The sequence below is a fragment of the Mycteria americana genome, chromosome 5 (genome assembly GCF_035582795.1).
Source record: "Mycteria americana isolate JAX WOST 10 ecotype Jacksonville Zoo and Gardens chromosome 5, USCA_MyAme_1.0, whole genome shotgun sequence".
NCBI lineage: Eukaryota > Metazoa > Chordata > Aves > Ciconiiformes > Ciconiidae > Mycteria > Mycteria americana.
Window position 1 is genome coordinate 34,350,291 of NC_134369.1, and position 20,547 is coordinate 34,370,837.

Sequence of the window (20,547 nt, forward strand, 5' to 3'; positions counted from 1 at the left end):
CTTCTCTCTTCTTTTTCAATACTGAAAGAGAACTCCTACACATGCTGAGTAAACCAGCCCATCTGTGAGGCATCACCACCACAAAATTAAGCCACCAAGATTTGGGGAAGATGCACATCTTTAAAGAAAATGTATGGGGCTTTTTTTTTTTTTCTTTCTCTCATTTTTACCCTATTCTAAATACACTCAAGAAGTGGAGAAGTCTTTTGCTTCAGTGTAGGAAGAGAGAGGTTCTGATCACATTTCATAGTTCTTTAATCCATCAGGTAGTTGTCAAGGAAGTGCTAGTTGTGCAAAAACATTTATTGATAAAAAGCAATAACAACTCCTATATAGGCCAGTAGTGTTGATCCTTAATATTACTAGGCAAAGAGGGCAAAAAGTTATGTTCAGCATGCTCTACATAAAATTTATATATAAACTGCATATGTATATATAATTAAATTATTATAATTTTTATTATATATCATACTGTATATACACATTGTGTATTTTAAGTATTATTACTTTAATATTTATTATAATATGTATCATATAATAGATGCCAAGAGCAGCCTGGCAAATAAGCAAGAAAATTAGCATACAGTTTTAAAGATACTTTTCTTTAAAGTGTACTGCATATTTTGAGCTGTGATTTTACAATATAGTATTTTGGGAGGATAGTCTCCTTCAGGAACTATGTACAGAACTGTGGATATGACTGAAGCTTTTCACCCTACAAGTAAAGACAAGCAGGTCAATAGGATACTGACAGATAGAGACACACACTTGTTAATTGAGAGCATATTTTGAGAGCAAGAGGCTTTGGATAAACTCTAGAAAAACTAAATCAGAGTTGGAACATTATGGTAGTGATGGGAAGTTACTAGAGTATTCGACACCAAGAAGCATGGAGAGGATCCCTCATACTGTAACGGACACCTGGACCAGCTTGATTATATCTGGAAGAAATTCAGTCCTCATATTCTCAGGACACAGAGATAGCCACTGTTGGTCCCCCACCTCCCACCTCAATTATTGAGACATCAAGGATTAAATTAAGGAAAAATTCAAATACTACATGACAATCTGCAAGAATTGCAGTTGAGCCATTAATAAAAGTATTCTACAACCATTAAATAATATTTTAAGTATATTAAAATTATCAGAACTATTGAAAAAGATACTTGATTAGAAATAGCCATGATTTGCCTTCTAGTTTTGGTAAGAGGACCATAAGAAACCATGTAGTTTAGGTGGAAATGAAAGTTTGATTTTTATTTTTTTTTTCCTAGGGAATTCATGCCATCAGTGCATATGGCTTCATTTAATGACATTCAGCTATAATGATTCTGTATAATTACTGGCCTACATAATTCAATTCTCCTGGGATGCTATGAGAAATCTGCACAATCATCAGGAAGGACTTAGGGAGTGGGGGTGGAGAAGAAAAATAAAACTCAGCCAGAAGCTCTGCTATAAAAGTTAATCACTATAATTTACATTTTGCCACCAGTTCTCAGGTACAAGTTCTTTTATGCACCATCAAATGATCTGAACACTAATTATCGCTCCTGTCTTCTACAGACACAAACACTCTAATTTGTGGTTATTTTCTTTTCTTTTGTCACCGAGTTCTTTTTAGGGCCAAATTCTTTTTCTTCTTGCTCAGAAACCCGACTCTAAAGACGTTACAGACATTCTGGCATCCACAGGCAAAAGGTAAAAAAGTGAGAAACAACAAAGGATAACAATTTAGAAACTGATAGAGGAACACACCAATTAAGCTGTTCATTTCTCATGAAAAGTAGCCTGTTCAGAATCATCCTTTAGTCTCCCCTCCTTCACCTCCTTGAAGCAGGCAGCTGTGGTTACATTTTGGAAGTGCCAGTTTAACAAGCCTCCAGCTCCAAGCTGTTGTGCCTCCATAGAAAGAGCTATAAGAGAGTTGGGAGCAAACAGCTGGACCTAGGGTCTTCCTCAGGTCACACTGCTGTTCAGTGTGCAAGCACCAGTTGAGGACACCATGAGCAACAAAATGAAAGCTTTTTAGCCCAGACTGTGCCTTTGCTTTATTGTGAGGCACCAAACACATGTTCTAGCCTTCAAAAATAAGAAATAATAAAGAAGGAACACACGTCAGTCTGTTTTTTTCTCCACCAAAATAAACGATGTGGGTGCAAGGACTGCAGTATTTCTCAAGTATCGTGCCCCACGTGTTCCAAAATTGTTACTACTCCTCTTTGCAGAGAGCTGCATTTTTAACATCTGATTTTTAAATGAAACTGGAAAAAAAAAATCCCAACTGTTTTCTTTAGCATAAAGCCTAGGGAACCTTTATCTGGAAATTTCAGTAACAGCCCCAAAATATCATGTAGAGAATCATTTCAGTATCATCAGGGAAACATCACATAAATTAATCCAAATCAACCAGAGAAAATACCATGTTTGGAGACACAATGCTATAATATAATAAATAATGAGACAACATTCTAGCCTTAAGTTTGCAATCAAGTTGCAAAGTGTATCCACAGAAGGCAAAGACGAGAGCTGTCAGGGTATGCCTGCCCTGTGAAGTTATGTTTATTTCTATTAAATTTTCTCAGCTTTTCTATTGAACTAACCCTATCTGGTGCTCAGAGAAGAGGAAACCAGAACCTCAGATGTACAAAGATGCCATTCCCATTAGGCACATCTTTACAATAAAGCTTCCAAGAGTTACATATAAGTTTTCCAGGCTTGAGTCCCTTCTGAAAAATTCCTTCCAAATGGAAATGCTACTGACAACTTTATTACAATCAGCATTTTGTAAAACAAACTCACATTTAATGCTACTACTAGCTACATTCAGAGAAGTACTGCAGGGCACGTGGTAAATTCTAGTCAATGTTAAAAAAAATGCATATAAACATGCTTGTCTTAAAATAAAAGGGATAAAACTGCAGATAACCACCATATAGATTTTTACCCTCAAGAAAGGGGCACGTGCTAACATTGCCCAAAATCTAAGTAAATCCCTCTGCATAGTGTTTTCTACAGACTTGCTTGAGTCCTTCATGCATGCATAGGTACTAGAAACACCAGTCTCAAAGGCCTGGGTAGGATTTATACCAACTGAATATGAGCTTTAGTGCCAAAAATGGCCAACCAAGCAAGCCAGAAAACCAGAGCAGGACCACCATTAATAGATTACTTAGTCAAAATTACTATGACAAAGTACATGGAGACCATTCACTACATTACAGTCTCTATGACAACCCCTATTTGCAGCTACCGTATGAGGAGCTGTTAAACTGTCTGACAAACATCTAGCCTTGCATAAATGTAGCTTTGCTCAAAACAATTAGCAAAAATTGCTTCAGACTTCCAGCCTGTAGGTATTTTAGCTGCGCACTCAAAATGGATGTGCCTTAAGAATAAAAATGCAACAGTCAGGCTCCGGAAGGCCAACAAATTATGATGATCACACATCTTTCTTGAAAGAGGGGTGGTTTTTTCTTGTTGCTAGTATGCCACAGTATGAGTGTTTCAAAAAGCACACTGAATACTTCTTGGGAAATGGGTTAGGAAAATGGTCTAAAATATTTTCTGCCTCTAGCAGCTCTGATTAACTTGTAAAGTAGGTACCTTCCATCTGAGGTGTTCAAGCACATTATACATGTACTTGATCTTGCCAATTTTACAAGTGGCAAAACCAAGGGAGGGAAGGTGACTGTAACGTGTCATACCCACAAGCTTGCAGCAGAACGAGATTAAAATCTACATGCTAGCACTCCCAAGCAACTTGCTCTCAGTCTTGATCATACTGACTGCAGGCACACTTCTAAACAAAAAGACTGGGGAAAAAATGCAAACCACCTGAAACACATACTTGCAAGACTAATAAAGAACCTCATATTGAACACACATATTAAAGATTATGTGCATTAATAAAATGGACTGATCTCCTTTCTGATCCATATATGAACTGCAGTTCTTGCAAGATATTCCTTATAAACACATCAGACACGTGTCTGTCTTACGTTAGTTTAGCAGCAGCAGTATGGAATATGCGCTCAAAGACACTCTTGAGTGTTATAAGCAGTAGCAGATGTGAAGACTAAAGGTGGTCTTAATTTTCAAGCATTCTGCACAGTGAGATCTTTCAAAACACTGGTTAACATAAGTAGAAAACTCTCTTCAACATCCACTTCTCGCTTTCAATAGGCTAGAGTGAGAACGGGCAAATGAGCGTGGAGGGGTCAGTCTCATAAGAGGTGAAAATTACCTTGTATGCGAGACGGCATCACTAAGACTATAAGCACTGTTCTCCCTCGTTAGAGGATTGGAGGCTGGTTGACTCTTGCTGTGAATATCCAGGCTCAGTGAAGACTCTGTCTTTCGGTCTATGTGGCTCTCTTTTTCCAATGTCCTGTCTGCAATGGAGACCACTTCGCTGGAGCTATGCCACAGCGGTGCCACTTTCTCCTTTGTTAGCCCTGTACGGGGAGATGTTGCTGCTCCCAGGGAGGCAGTGCTGCCATGGCTAGGTCCGTAGGAAGTGGTATCTATGCCACTATCAGCTGAAGTCCCTTGCAGGTAGTTGTAGCTGTTCAGCTCTGATTCAGTGCGCTCTCCACTGTCATACCATTTCTCATCACTGTGAGCGCTGGAGGCATTGCTGGAGAGAGTATTGCTGCTGGAATGGCTGGAGTAGTGGCTGTCAGACTACAGAAGAAACAACAATCCAAAAAAAACCACACTTGTAGGTTTATTTCAGAATTACGGCAATAAAGAGGAGGAGGAAATAAACAATTACACAAGTCACCACTGTACAATAGGAGCTCTTCTACCTTGAGGTATTGGATAGATACATTAAGGAGACTAATAAACTCTAAAAATTTTATTCCAACACAATGCATGTGCTCTGTTCTGGGTGCACATAAAAAGCTTTCATATGGATTTGGAAGCCATGTCTTAACTGTTCAGGGAAAGCCAGAGTTGTTTTTGTCCCAAAATACTTTACACCGTTTCCTTCCAAGCACAGTTCTGCTCAGCCCAGTCCAATGAAATTGCCTGAGCTATGTAGATTTTGACTTGGTTTATAACTACTGCAATAAAAATATTCTAATTTTAAGACTCCAACGTTTTAGAACATGAAACATAACTAATCCACAGAAAGTGCACATATTATTTTAATAATCCAATTGCCTACCAAAAGGTTAAAGTAGGGCAAAATAACCACTGCTCTTCCTACCCCTTTGTAGGGTAGGGTATATTTCCTCCTTAGCAGGAGTGTCCTTTGCAAATGACCACTGAAATGCCATTTAACTAATCTGAAATTGTTTTCCAAAAGGCAATGCTTTGAAATTGTCCCATCAGGGCATGCCAGTGTCTGGCTGGTTTGTGTGCTCTGTCTTTCATTACAGCCAGCTGTTACGAAGAAACTGAATGCCCTCAATGCCATAGTGGGCATTGGTGGAACATCCCATTACAGGAAGAATTTCTTGCCACACACTTATCATTGCTTAGTGGCTCACTTACCTTTGGGGTACTTATATCCATCTGAATTCCTTAATTTTAGTTTCCACCTATGGAATTTATCTACGTTCTGATCATCTACATCATCAGAACTGAAGCAGTTTTTCAGTAGACAATGGACTACTTTGGTGACCAGATGGCCCAGGAATAAGGGAAGGGATGGAAAGGAGACTTAGAACAACCTTTCCTATTTCTCTACCCCTGGAGTTTTACCAAACAGGCATGGGCAGAGATCCCAGCCAAATGTGAAAGATTAGATACTGCTGCTGTTTTCACTGGAAAAGAGGGAAAATAGAGAATGGATGTATACGGAGAGCAAGAAATTTCAGCATCCACATTTCTTGTTATACTAAAGCAAGAATTGACAGAAAATCAGGAGAAATATTAAGTTGATCTGGACTCCTAGTTATCTCCAATTAAAGTTACTGCTCTTCATTAGGAACTGCATCACTCCCCCCATCCATCTGTCTACATAATAAAGATTTACTTTAACAATGACTAAATGAGAAGAATGCAAGCATTAATAATTCCAGTGCTACAGTTTGCAAGCAAGCTAATGAGTTATGTATTACATCATTATACGGTCAAATACATCTCATGGAAAACAGGTCAATCTAAATATAAAAGCTAGTTTGTGCTCCTAAGAATATGAAGACATGTGTGGTGTTGTTGGGTTTTTTTGGTGTGGTGGTTTTTTTTTAAATAAAGATATGTTGTTATGAATTAATAACCTAAAAGCAACACTGCCAATTGTATTGAAAGAACAACACTGGTAAGCAGGAGCAAATAACAGGAACCAATTAAAGACTTTCTCACACCTAAACAAATGCAACTAATACTTTCAGTATAATCACGCAACACAACTCCTTATTTTAGCTGATCATACAAATAAATAAAAAAACCAAGTGATACAGCTTATTGGGTAATTTAAAGTTTAAAGGATGGGATTTTTTGAGTCTCGTGACTTAAATAATTTTCAAGACCTTTTAAATTTATGAACATTGCTGCATTTATCTATCTCTCTGTATGTAAATCAGGAAGTGACAGTCTCCAAAAAGGTGTGAATATCTAACTCTGCAGAGACAGAAAGGCAGAATTTACCATTTAGACACTAAACACAAATAAAACAAGACAGACTTTTTTGGCAGGATTCCAGCAGACCTTTCAGACAAAGTCTTCCAACACTGTGCAAGGTAGGTTATGGAAACGAAGTAATAGTTACACTAGACGAGGAAAGTGGAAAAAAATACAAAACCGAAAGCAAGATCACTATTCTGTTTCAAAGAAGCAGCTGAGTGTTGCACTATAAAATATATTAGTAAACTTTAAGTCTCACATGTGAGGCCTAGGAATAGCTTTGCAAACTCCCACAAATCTTCTACTTAACACAAGATAACAGACAAGAAGTTGCTGTTCCACTGGTGACAAAACTAATAAATATTTCAGTAGGCTGTGCTTAGCTTCTGTAGGATTCAGGAAACAACAGGTCTGCTCTACTACTTCCTCCATGTTCTAGTAGGGAACAGGGCTTGAGGATTTTTTCTTTCTTTTTTTAACTGACACTAAATATAACTTTGAACACCACTTTTGGAATCAAGAGCTTGTGGAGCAAGAGAAAAACGTTAATTACTTTTTTAGGATAACTTACATGACCCTGCTTATTTGGAGACAAGTGAACCACAGGATCCTGTCTCATCAGTCTTCCACTGGGGCTTTCTCTGAAGGATGGCAGCACTTTTGATACTGCTGGGAGATGGCATGTCGGTTCTGCAATACAGCACACAACGATGTACTAAAGAGCATAAGCAGTACAACAAACTAAGAAAATGCGTCATCTAATTTTACAATGCAATTTTTCCAATACTACCATTAGCAAAAAAACTTTGGATACCTAATATGAAATTCATTCCAAATAAACAAAATACATATTGTAACAAAACACAGGTGAGTAAGTGAGGGCCCATTCCTGCCTGGCGTAAATCAGTTAAGACGTCATGAAAAAACACCAGCCACTATCCTGGCTTTTGTTAGAACAACCTGAATGGTATCATGCCCCTATTGTCCAACAGCACTGTATCAGAGCATTAAAACAGCAGAATCTTCATTTTCACATTGTATTGACATTGTATCTCTATATGTACATTGCCTGTGGACAAGAGAGTAAAAAAACCTGAAGATCCACATTTCCTTAAATTGTATTCTGCGCAAGGCAGGACAATAGCAAAAGTCTACAGTGATCACTTAAATGAACACATTTTCTCCAGTAAAACTAACTACACGTATTTCTTATCAAAGTTAAGGTGAGTTAAATAAACATTTTCTAATTGAAGAGATAGCAAAAATCTGTTGAAATGACAATATTCCCTTAAAAATTGATGGCTGTAAATGTGGAAACTGCATAGATGCACAAAAGAAAGGAATAATTATTAAACTAAATCAGACAAAACCGGACAGAATTCAAATCATTCATGTTATTGCAGAAACTTGTAGGAGTGCTCTTTGCCAATTAAGCTTATTTTTTTCCTAGGAGATAACTATGGAGGTCCAGAGGGTGTTCAGACACAGCCCTTCAGGTAGGTAACTGCCTTCTCAGAGCACAAGGTCAGTATTTAAAATAATCTTTCTTAGTTGTAACTTTTTACCTGTATCTTCTCTCCTGTGGTTATGCAATATTCTGCACTTCTAAAACTGCTGCTTTTATGTAGAATATGTGCTTATGAACATCAAGTACAACAATACCCATGGTAATTATCAGCGCTTTCCCCAACACAGCTATGGTTTGTTCACCTTGATCTGCAGCATTATTAGCTTTTTAAAAAATTTAAATTAAAAATGTTTTTCAAAATAAAATAAAATAATAATAATAATAAACCTTGATTCCCCCTGCCAAGTGGCAACAAGCAGTGTTGGTGCACAAAGAACAAAGGTCTTCTGTAGCTAAGAATGGGCCAGGAAGGAGTGAGTGTGTGGATTCACTGCACCTAATGCCTTATTTACCTGGAGACAGATTATCCCAAGTGGAAATGTGCTTACTTGGCACAGAACCAAACTTTCACCTAGATTCACCAGACTGGCAACAAAGTCTCCAGTCAGAGATGCAGCGTCCAACTGCGACTCTATGAATGCAGGACAATACACGAGAGATAAAATACAGGGATTATATGTATCAGTATGCATTTTCAGCCTTTGCCAAATGCTGGAGCCATCTCTTCCGCCACACAATTTTTCCTGTTCTTTTTGGTCTGTCTTATTTATTTCACTAATATGGTGACACCTGACATTGTACAACAGAACTTGCTGGCAGCTCCACTCAGTGCCAGCATCAACACCCAACTGTTGGTCTGCTAGAGTAATGCTGAGCAAAAGATCAGTTTTACATGTGTCGTTACCATCACAACAGTATCAAAACATATGCGATTAAAAATCGTTCTGTCAAAATGAGAACTGCAGATCAGAATAATCACAGCTTTTTAGTGAGAAGTATGGGGGGAGTTGTGAGGGAGGGACTGACAGATGGCTTCAATAACAAGGCACAGCTCACCGAGGTTGTGAAGGTATGTGAACAAAGTACATCTCCAGAACTTGAGGCTGGCATTTGCCTTAAACTCCTGCTGATCTCACTGAACCTTATTCTGTGTTCAACACTAGCCCATTTATATAGAACAAAAGCTGTGCTGCAGTAAAATGATGATCTATACGTGCGATAGAAAAAGTATGGAATTGTTTGATCTATGGCAACAAGGTTAGAAAAAAAAACTATCTAGCAATCTTGACCATGGTCATCAGGTTGGATCAATGCTGTTTGTAGACCGGACGTTTCCATTGGCGTCATTCTCATTGGTATCCCCTCAAGTCAAGCCATAGCTGTAGCAGAAGGTCTATGTGCAAAAACTTCAAATGAAGGCTTAACAATGCAAATTCTCAGTACCCAGCTGCTTTATGTAGTTACTATGTTCCCTCAGCTGACAGCTTAATTGCCAAGTGCAAGAAAACGTATACACCAGTGGAAGGTGATTGCCAAGCTATAGATTTACTTCACTATTTAAACTTTAACTGCGTTTTTTCCATTTTGTACATGGTATTTTTATAGCTTCAATGATCAAACAATCAATTTGCATTTATACAGCACTGTTTGAAAGGGAGCATCACAAGCACTTCAGCCAAACTAAGCAAAAAATAAACTAAGCCAAGCCACTCAGGAGAGTGGGCGAGGTCAAACAAGTCCTCAACAGCAAGACAAATTAATAAGTGTGTCTACCCAACTGCTTCTGAAAGGACAGTGTTTCAGCATTAAGGTAGAGCATTAAGGTAGATTTAGTCCCACAACCAAATGAAAAACTCAAGTTCTTCCTCAGGTGATACTCATAGGTCTCAAGGAAACAGACCCCAGAAGCTAGTATATGCTCCAGACCCAATTATTCATCCTGATGAACAAGGTTAACTTTCAAAGACACTGAAAACAGTGCTTAAGAGGGTTCTCTCTCTGCATGGAAAGGTACTGCCGAAGTCACCTTGGGGTTAGCACCACTTGCTCGTTGTAAAGAATTAATTACCTACCCATCTGGTCAGCGATACTATCCTCACTTCTTTGCCAGCTGGGTGTGGATTTGCCGCTACCACCCGTATCTGATTGCGTGTTCTGCCTGTCAATGGAAGCAGGGGATCTACGGCTAATTCCAAACCTGTTGTAACACCCCAAAAAACAAAGCAGATAATGATTTTAAATATGCATAAATCTCACAGAAGGGGAAAAGAGCACTTTTAAGAAGCTAGTGTCAAAAAACAGGGCAGAGCAATACATAGCACAACTGTTTGAGGGATTTATAATGATTTTCCATTTAATTTTTGTGGCAGCTCCAGGACCCATTTAGCACCTTTAATGCGTAAGATTACAGTACATATTAATTTATTGAGCATCTTTGATAAAGAACATCTAGTTACAGTGCATACAATTAAAAAACGAGATCCAAAACATCCAGAAATAAAAGTATTTGTTTTCATTTACATAGATGTTTACATGGAAAGGTGACCAGACCGTTACATGGTTACAGAAAATTGACCGCAATGAGTAAAACTTAAAAGTTTGAATGAAAGCCACATAGGGAAATGAGATGTGTTTACTGGGAAAAGATTTCAGGGATGGATCCTTTTAACTGGGAAAGTACTACCCCAATCTAGTCAAAGTGAGCATCAGAAAGTTTGTTGGGACGATCCCATGGATCTCAGCCACTTTACTGAGTTCTAAGCAAAAGACTATTAAGGTCATACCTAGGTGACGCAGACACACATGCAAACAACATCGATTCATTTGGGGCAATATTACACTGACAAACATTTTAATTAAGTGTTGGCTGTATTGGTTATGGACTCCCAAAACCTGAGAGGTATAAATTCTGTAAATTATGAAGTTACTGGATCATAAAATAATTTGAATTTACTGGTGTAAAGTAAATACAGGTGTAGGAAAGCAGTGAGATGTGTATACCTATTGCTGTAGAAGAAAGCATACTGACTTCAATGGACTTTTTGTAAATCCTGCTAGATTAGTCAAATGGATTTTGGAAAGCTGAACAGAGATAAAGAAAACTCAAGGAGAACAATCTAATGACAAAGGAGACACACAGTGCCTTCACGCCATATCGAAGTCTACATGCATTATGAAAGAAGTCTATAAGAATTAAATCTATAATTCTGTATTACTTCTAAATCATCCATAAGTCTGTAAGAATTGTAGTTGGATTCAGAATTAGCAGATCAATCATTAAGAATTCGTGAAGAATAATGCATTTCTGAGTTGTTGTTTTGTGGGTTTTTTTTTTTTTTTTTTTAAAATCAGACATACCCTGAAGGAAAAAAATGTTACCAAAACTCTACATACACAGAGTAACACCCGAAAGAATTACAAGCAGATATATTCTCTATGTATCAAGGAGTTTCTCTAGCTCCAAGTGTCTAACATAGTAACAGAAAATAAAATACCTCAAACTGTGCTTTCTACTCACTCTACTAGGTACAGACTGCCCCACACAACCCCAACGTAAAACAGCCATCTACCACCCTATCAGAACAAGCTCAACGTGGTTACCCCATTTGAAAGTTTATGTACTTACTAATTCAAATGAACCCACCAAAGAAATATCACATGACTCAGAACAACAAAATCCCACTCCTATCCTTAGACAAGCAGCTGGAATGTGCGTGTACATGCAGCACAGCTCCTAAATGTCATGTTTTGAAACTTGGGCCTTCTAGATTTTACCCAAACATGACCCTACTTCCTTTTTGTTCACCGCTCCCTGGTACAACCAACACATGCTTTGATGAAGTGAAGAACACCTGGATATACCTCCATTCTGAAAGCAAACAATTTAAATTGAAATTGCATTATGTGAGTAATGCTTTTCCTTTTCTATCCACATAGACTAGCTAGAATTTCACTTGACCAAATACCTCGATTAAACATGATGAATTCAATAGCAATTCAATAGATGCATAACAAGACTAAACACAACATTTCAAAAGCTGATTGATTCTTTAAACACTGATCTGAGGTAGTTTTCAAACTTTTAAGACTTGTAGAGTAATTTGGGAAGAATATATTTTCATGACAAAATAATTGGAAGTTGTTATCTAAAAGAAAAAGCCAAAACCCCAAGAAACCTTGGTGTGATGAAGTTGTGTTGTATCAATATTATACTTTCTATGCATTGTCCTCTGACCTACATCCCATAATGTTCATATGTACGAAAGCTGTCAATTTTGCATTTGGCATATTTTATGATGTGGGATCTTTTTTCAAGATCAAAAATATACAAAAACACCATGTTGCTAATTTTATTTCATTAAAATCACTGCTCTACCAACTGAGCAGCAAGAAATGTCTTTAGATTTCCTTTCTTTACATGAAGTGGGCTATTTAAAAGCAGGAATAATAAATGCAGGTGGTGCTATATTCTATGCTGCTTAAATGTATAGCCCATTAGGGTATGTAGGAACAAACCCAAAAAACTTGAAGGAGAAATCAATAGGGATTAAAAGAACAGGAAAATTGTTTAAATATACATTTTATATATATGTCATAAGAAGAAACTCATTATTTCGGTATTTTCAAATTTCATTTTTACATTCTGTAATCATTTATTACATATACATACCTTCAGGTAAACACAGGATAAGTATACGAAACACATATATACAGCAAGACCAAGGTGGACATTCTTGAAGGCAGTGAAGTTTTGCCTATACCCAGCTTAGGATATAGACCAATAATCTAGAAGAGGCAGCAGTTACTGCTCTTACCCATGTCTGACAGAGGTTGGACTCACACCCATGCTTCCAGTCATTTGAGTTTCACAAACTTTCCAAATCTGTCATCTCATGCAACAAGAGAGAAATGTATACACAAATTATGCGGTTGAGATTTCCTGCACTGGGAAATCTCAGGGACTGGCATACCTAGAGCACACTGGAGCCTCACCTCGGGAAGATTACCTTCAGGACATGGTGTCCCCTTGGCTAGGTACCTACTCCAGCCCATCCTTCTCTCCAACATCTTAACAATTGAATGCTACAACATCTCTCCCCTATTTTAACAACATATACGGGTTAATCACCGATCAGCTCTACCTAAGTACATCGAACATCACTACAGAGCTGCCCTGAATCTGGTGTCTCAGACAAATCTCAATAGAAGATGCACATGGAACTGCAGTGATTTTTAGTAATGTGACAGACATTACTTTGCTTATTGAGGCAAGGGAAAGTTTCCTTCATAATTACATTTTTCACGCTTTCCATTTAGCCTGGTAGAAAATGTTTGGAAAGTGCTGAGTAAATACGATTCACGTGTACAAGGACAGCATGGGAGGCAAAGTGCTTTTCCTATAACAATAGGACATGACAGTCAAATAATTGGAGTTTAATAAGTTATTTAAAAAAAAAACCAAAACCGTCCAAGTAAGGAACATGCAACGTTCTTATATTAATTTTTCTTTCATTATTGCATTTAAACAGTGTTTCCTTGCACTGAATTAAAGCTTCAAAACCAAAAAGACTGTATATGCAAGGTTTCTAGGACACATCTCTCTGCTGAACTTGCAAAATGCTCGAAGAATGCTGTAGTGAACACATGTGTATAATTAACTTAAAAGATGGAAAAGGGTTGGGATGGGTGCTGGTCTGCTCTGAGGCCAATTCAAAACAAAAACCCCAGCGTGTCTGAAAATCCCTTCCTACTCAAGCAGTTATGGTTGTGATGGTCTAAGGACATATGGCAGCAATACCTTTTTGAGTAGACCAAATGACGTAGTTGGAAAAGAGCAGACAAGATACTGGGAGCACAAGCTGCTCTTCAGAATTCAAGGCAACACATAAGTGCTGTTGGCATGAATGAGCCAGGAAGTATGCCGTATATAAAGAGGCTAAGTGCTTTTTCCAGCTGCAGAGCTCTGGACACACTTCTATTTAGCTTCCTTACAGCAAAGTTTAATGGGTTTAGAGCAAATCTCCTAATGTCAGTAGGACTTAAGCACAAACTTGAATAATGACCTGAACAGGCCTGATTGATTCATGAATCAAAGCCTTCAGGGAGGTGTGCAGCAGAGAAGAGATGGCCTCTTCAGAAAACCTCAAACTGAGCTGCAAGGAGAAGGACAGGGAGGACAAATCTTCAGCGCTCTGGTGCAAGAAGCAGCACTTGTCCAAACACATGCTCAGATCAGCATTCTCTGGACTGAGACAGAGCAGTGTCCCCTTACAGGCACTGAAACAGCCAAAAGACAGTGCCTTGTGCTAAGCAGTTCCTGCCAATGGTATGTAATCTTGCTAATAATGTATTTTTTAAAATAGAGAAAAAGATACTTCTACTTTATAAAAGACCCAAACCAGAATGAATTACACAATGACCTGCAATGTACTCAAGAAGACTTCAGAGGGAAGCTTTGCAGTGCAAACTATCAGCAGTTTTGCCCCTTTATCTTCTCTATAGGAAGTAAATTTGCAACGTGGTAGACAGCTCTCCTGCTGCCAATTATTTTTTCCCTACTTGGAGATGCTTGATTTCAGTGCTTGATCCTTTCAGTGCTCTCTGAAAATGATACAGATTTAATTTCTTCCTCTGCAAGTTGCCCCTTACGTTGACACTGTATCACTTCAGAGAGTTTGAAGATTTCTGGAAAGTTGGAAGAGAGCACCTTAAAACAGGATGACTGGGAATATGTGAAAAAGATGCTAGCTGTAGATTACTTAGCACTTTTGTGCCTACAGATCTGAAGTCTTAGTTGCACTCAACACTACTTTGCTTCAGCTATTAGCACAGACTGCAAAGTCCCAAGCCTATTACTTATTTTATTTTAGAATCTAAACCTGTGAAATGAAGCCGTTTGCAACATGAAACCAGCACCTTTAATGAAGATTTTTAAATACATAAAGGTCCTTTTGTATAGTAACCTGAGCAGTTGTAGATTAAGATCAGAGAGAGAAGTTAGGTTGCAAAGGGAAAAGGTGGAAGCAAGGGGTTTTTAAAACGGACTTTTTCAAGAAGCATGACAGTGATATTTGAAAACAAACATGTTTTAATGCATGAAAACAACAGCTGACAGGAGGCTGTGTAAGCACTCCTTTAGTTTAACATACAACAAACAGAACAGAGAACAAAAAACCTTCCTAAAAAGAATACGAAAAAAGTCTGGTGCCTACCCTTCCGGCATAGATTTTTGTCTGTATGTGCCCCCACCAGAGCCAGTCTCACTTGAGGATGATAAATTGCTTGGAGAATTTCGGCACTGTTGCGATCTTGCTAAGGCAATGGATGAAACTGTGACGTAGACATCAGAACCGGGAGACAACCTGTTCAGAGCAAAGGAACCAGTCAAATCAGTGATACTGAACAGCAGTATCATAGTGCAACGCATGATGGACAATGTCATGCAAACTGTCACATCAGCAAAGAACATGGCATCATGGAGACAGTAGAAATGAAGTCAGTTCAAGGATCAGACATTTTCCCCTTATTAATCTATTGGAAACCACGGAAAATCAGCTGTAAAAAGCTGGATGCAGGGAGCAAATGAAGAGAGGCAAGCGTGGGAGGAAAATCCCGGCACACACTAGGAAAACAACCCAGTTCCTAAAGTGCTGATTTGTTTTTACAGATTGCTTGTAAGGAATAATGAAGCATGACATTCCTCACCCAAATACCAAACAGAACAAAATATTTCTAATTCTCAAAACGAAGTCTTGCCTGGAATTTAAACTAACTGTAGTGAGCTGTCTGTGCAAACTCTTCCAAGAGTATCAAGCTTATCTCTATGCCACCAAACTTGTCCACATTAAATCACAAGGACTAAAAAATGTAATGTTATTTATAAATACCCCCCTAAAAACTTAACATTCTAATATAAAACTATCTCAACATTTCAGAACTCTGTTTGAAAATACAGACCTGAGTTATATGAAGCCTTCTCCTGTCGGAATAATCATACAGCAAATAAATGGGCTAGAATTGCAACACATGCACCTGGGCAGAATGGCTGGAAGCAGCAGGCTTATACTGCTCAACTCGTATATCCTGTTCTGTAGTTGAAGGCTTTTTTAGATCACTTTCTGCTTTGTGCATTTTGTTTCCCAAATCCCAATCAAATTCACTGCTGCTAGCTAGTTTTTTGTTCTACTCGGTGGTGACTGAAGCCATTCAGAGCTTCTGCAGTGATTTAAGTGGAGTTTGAATTACGCCATCCAGGAACATCAAAATCCTACTGTGAACGCAAACCTTTACTCATTTTAACTAGGAAAAATACTATAACTTACACAGGTTAAATAGCAATTTAACTTTTAACATTTAAAAAGTGCACGTCGACTTCAGTGAAACACATAGATAGTTGTCTCAGTACACAACTTGGGTCCAGGAATTTATAAGATCTTAGCTTAGACATTTAATCTATACCTGTAAAGGAGTGGCAGACTTTAATCAGCTCTCACCACAATACTGTAAGAACTTTTAAAGTTCAAAAACTCTTCTGAAATTTAAAAAAGCATTCTTCTGAAAATTAAAAAAGCATTGCACTGATTAATGTTACTTACGTATGTGTATATATCCAAAGAGAGAGCGCGCGCGTGTGTGTGTATATATATATATATTAAATGTGCATTTGTCCTCCTCAGAACTTTGCAAAAAAGCAGTAAACTTAAAAAAAAAAATCTTAAAATGGAAGGAGCAGTACAACTGGACCAAACATCTTGATCATCTGGAATTTCATAAAGTGCATATGACTAATAGTAACTCTTTTTCCCCAGACAGGAAAGGAATGCTGCAATGCCTGACCATCACAAGTACCACATCAAATCCAGTAATTCCTTTCTAGTCTACCGGAACTGAATTTAACTTGTCTCACATTTATCATGCAACAATTTTGAAATATTTGATTGCAAAGAACATAGTTCAAGAGTTGGAAAGTTGGGGAGCCATGAGCCAAGCAGTTCATTTTCCCAGTGGCACTCGTATAAAGAGACAAAAAAAAAAAATAGTTCCACCAACAAAAATATGTACTTTCAATAGCATTCATCCATCTATATAGGCAAACACATTTAAACTCAGTTTAAAAGTATGATCTTTTTTCCCCAATACTAAATCAGAATTTATGGCAAGGCAACCAATTACTTCTCAAATAATTTCTGTAAAATGATTTCCTGTTGGAAAATGCTTACATTTTCACTTCAGATTCAGCTATGCCTTTTCTTTACTTCCTATGCCTTGCCAAAAAGTGACAGCACTGTTCAGAAGGAACGTCAAGATTTCAGAACTATGTCATGGAGTTGTAACTCATTTACAAAGATGAAAGACCTCGAGGGCAAACAAAATTGTATTATAAATTGGTCTGAACAACAGCAATGAACAACCAGTCAGGTAGGACATCCTATTATTTAAAGCAGCAATACATTTTGTTGGTACAGTTCACAATAGCACTAAAAACATTAATAGTGAAAGACATTTCATTTTATGTGAAACATATACATGAGACAAAAGAACTTCAGAGTAAATTAGTTCCAATTGACTTTTTGAGCTGCTTTGAAATCTCTTGATGAAAAGCACTTCCCAAGACAAAAGGAGTATTGTATTAGCAGTGTGCCCCTATAGTTGAGGCATTCTGTGCTTGTCTTTTATTTATAATTAAAAACAAAACTAAAACAAGCTATTATCTATTTCAAAAGACAGCCTTAAGAATAAATTCCAAAATGGTTAAGTGCATGAGTCCCATAATTGAATTTAAAAATAGGCCAAGCGTCCATTGCATTAAAGAGATACAATTACATTGCAGTCAATTGAACTGGGATTATACCGTGCATGATTTTGTTCTAACAGATCTAGTTAATCCTGAAAGGACTGGTTGAGTCTTGCCAAGTACGGGAAGAAAATCACCTTTTGTGAAGGCAGTGAGTGGGATGGGCGTATGTTTATTTTGTTTAGTATGACAACACAGACATCGAAAGCATCCATCTTGCTCTTCATAAATTAATTTCCATGTCATTAGCTGTAGTTTTCGCCACGTCTTCAGTATGCATAGGTATGTAATATACACATCATAAGAAAAACGTCAGTCTAGCACGCTTTGTGCCTACGGCCTAAGGCAGTCTTTAGTTATATGGTCACACACAGGTGCCTCCTCCCTCAGGACCTCTGCCCCGTGCAGTTTTGTTTTGTGCTACAACTTCTCTGGCAAGAGCTGCACAGCTCAGAAGCGAAGGAGGCACAGGCTGGCAGAAGAGAAAGGGTGGCCTTATAGTCAAGGCATTTCAGCGCTGACTTTGCAAACTGAATTCTTATCTTGCACTTGCTGCAGCACTCCAATATGACCACTGGCATATTTGTTAAAGAAAATTTTTCATTCATTGTCACTAATTGCAAGTTTCTCAAAGCCCTTATTTGATTCCAAGGCCTGATTTGCTTCTGAGCTGAAAACTTACTAAAGCAGCTGAAGTCAACTGAAGCTGTAATTTGAACATATAAAATATTAACAATGCTGGGCACACTTCCAAATAGGAGATGCCCAAATTAAGACGCAGCAAATGATTAGAACATAATTTCTCTCTCTACCTTTGTTCTTAACCTGAAGAGGGCCAAAGACATCTCTTCTCACACAAGAGTTTTCAAAATTAATTAATACCCATGAAGCATTCAGAAACTATAATGGGCACCACTGTAAAGCTTAGAGGGGAATTAATAATTGCATCTTTACAGCAGGATTTGAATACCATTCAGTAAATAAGGGATGGAGTAATGAAGAGGAAAATAAAATATTAAATGGCTCTTCTTTAATGAGCTGCATCCAGTATGTGAACTGAATGAGGCAGATGTCCTCTGTTAAAAGAAATTCTCGTAATTTAATCAAAGGAAGTATCAGAAAATATGGTTACACAGGAGTTCTAGATAAAATTGCACAGCGAATCGTAATTCTGGCATGCTTACCTTCCACGTGTTTGATTTTTGCAATCCTAATAATACTGCAAGATGTGACAGTTCTCTGAAAACACTGACTCAATGCTCTCATGTTAAAAAGGAAACCAAACCATTCAAAAAGGAAAAAAGAACAGCAGCAATTTTGGGGAAGGGGATAGCGAATGAAACAGAAAATGCAGCTATGCTGTCATAATGTCCCTTCTCACACCACACCGTATACCTTCGAGTATTCTTCTTCAATTTGATCATCGCATTTCAGAAAACACATATTATAACAAGAAAAGATACAGAGGCAGGCAAGGGGACAACCAGAGGTACAGAATGGCTTCCGTATGAAGAAACACTGAACAGGCTATATGGCTCCACAGATTATAGAGAATTTTATCATATCTGCTTCAATCCATCCAAACATGAATTCTATTGGATCAAGCAAACAAAACGATTATTCATTATCCCTCATGACAAAAGAACAAGCAGAAGACCTGGAACTATGAGGAGACCAAGTAGCAGGCACCTGGATGAAAAGGTACCACCCACAGCTGTTAAACACAGCAGTACAGGTGCACCCTGCTCCAGGCCATCTTAAACAGCAGACAGCCAGGAGACTGTCAGACCTGGTAAGCAGTCTTCCTTTATACTTGTAAGCATTTCTTATGCTTTTCCCTGGCCCCTGCTGATGGCCACTGTCAAACAAGAGAGACCAACTCTTGGCATGACACAGCACGGCTCTTCTCAGATGTTTTTGGAACACAAGAGTTTGGCCATACAACCAGGTGTACCAACAAACCTTTGATTTTCCACTGCTACATCCAGCTCTAGGTCCTGGTGCCAGGAGGAAATGCAAAATATATAATCTCATGTTAGTACATGTTTTAATTTGAGGAATGTTATGAAAACTTGAAAATAACAAATCCTCAGCCCCTGTGAGGTAGGCAGCGTGTGTGCTACAATGCTCACTTGACAGGTGGCAAGATGAGCACAGCCACCTGCTCGATTATATTAGGAAAAACATCACTGATCCAAGCTAGGCAGCAGCAGATTAGGATTTTTATATAATATGGGAACAGTTTAAACTAGAATTTATCTGCAGGAATTAACCTATAAACTGCTACTGGCACGGTCATTGTCACTGACTACACACAGGCATCGTTCAAAGAAGAAGTTTTAGGGCAAGACTGTGCTCCAAAGTCCTCAATAAGACTTAAAACCAGTCTTAATGAATATTGTTTTAATACTTTCATACTGTGGAATTTTACAGCCAGTGCTTGACTGCACTCATGCTGTAATTCAGTTTTCCACTTGGTTTAAAATAGTGACGGTGCTCAGAAGTTTTCTAGTTAGAGCCTTGAGCTTTCATCCAGTACAGTACTGAACCGCACACACGCACAAATCCAGCAGCATGCTTTGCTCACTGGTTTTCACACTTTTCAAATGTTTGTTGAATCAAGTTTTAGTTAAGACTGGTTCCAGTTTACGATAAGTTAATTAAGAGGAGATTATCATCTAACACTATCTCACCTCCTTTCCCTGCACATTTTTTTCTTAATGAAGTCTGGAAACCAAGTGTACAAAATAAAAACTGAAAATTGGGAGGA

At 38.1% G+C, this 20,547-nt stretch overlaps 1 protein-coding gene across 17 annotated transcripts in view; it reads right to left on the minus strand.

The window, feature by feature from the left end:
* Positions 1-20,547, minus strand: part of SIPA1L1 (signal induced proliferation associated 1 like 1) — a 226,756-nt gene that overhangs the window by 16,139 nt on the left and 190,070 nt on the right. For all 17 annotated transcript variants that reach the window (XM_075502886.1, XM_075502876.1, XM_075502872.1 and 14 more), the window contains 4 exons: positions 15,196-15,345; positions 10,057-10,181; positions 7,148-7,266; positions 4,247-4,686 (listed from right to left, as the gene is read on the minus strand). In XM_075502886.1, the coding sequence (XP_075359001.1) occupies positions 4,247-4,686; positions 7,148-7,266; positions 10,057-10,181; positions 15,196-15,345 (834 nt within the window). The remainder of the gene's footprint in view (positions 1-4,246; positions 4,687-7,147; positions 7,267-10,056; positions 10,182-15,195; positions 15,346-20,547) is intronic.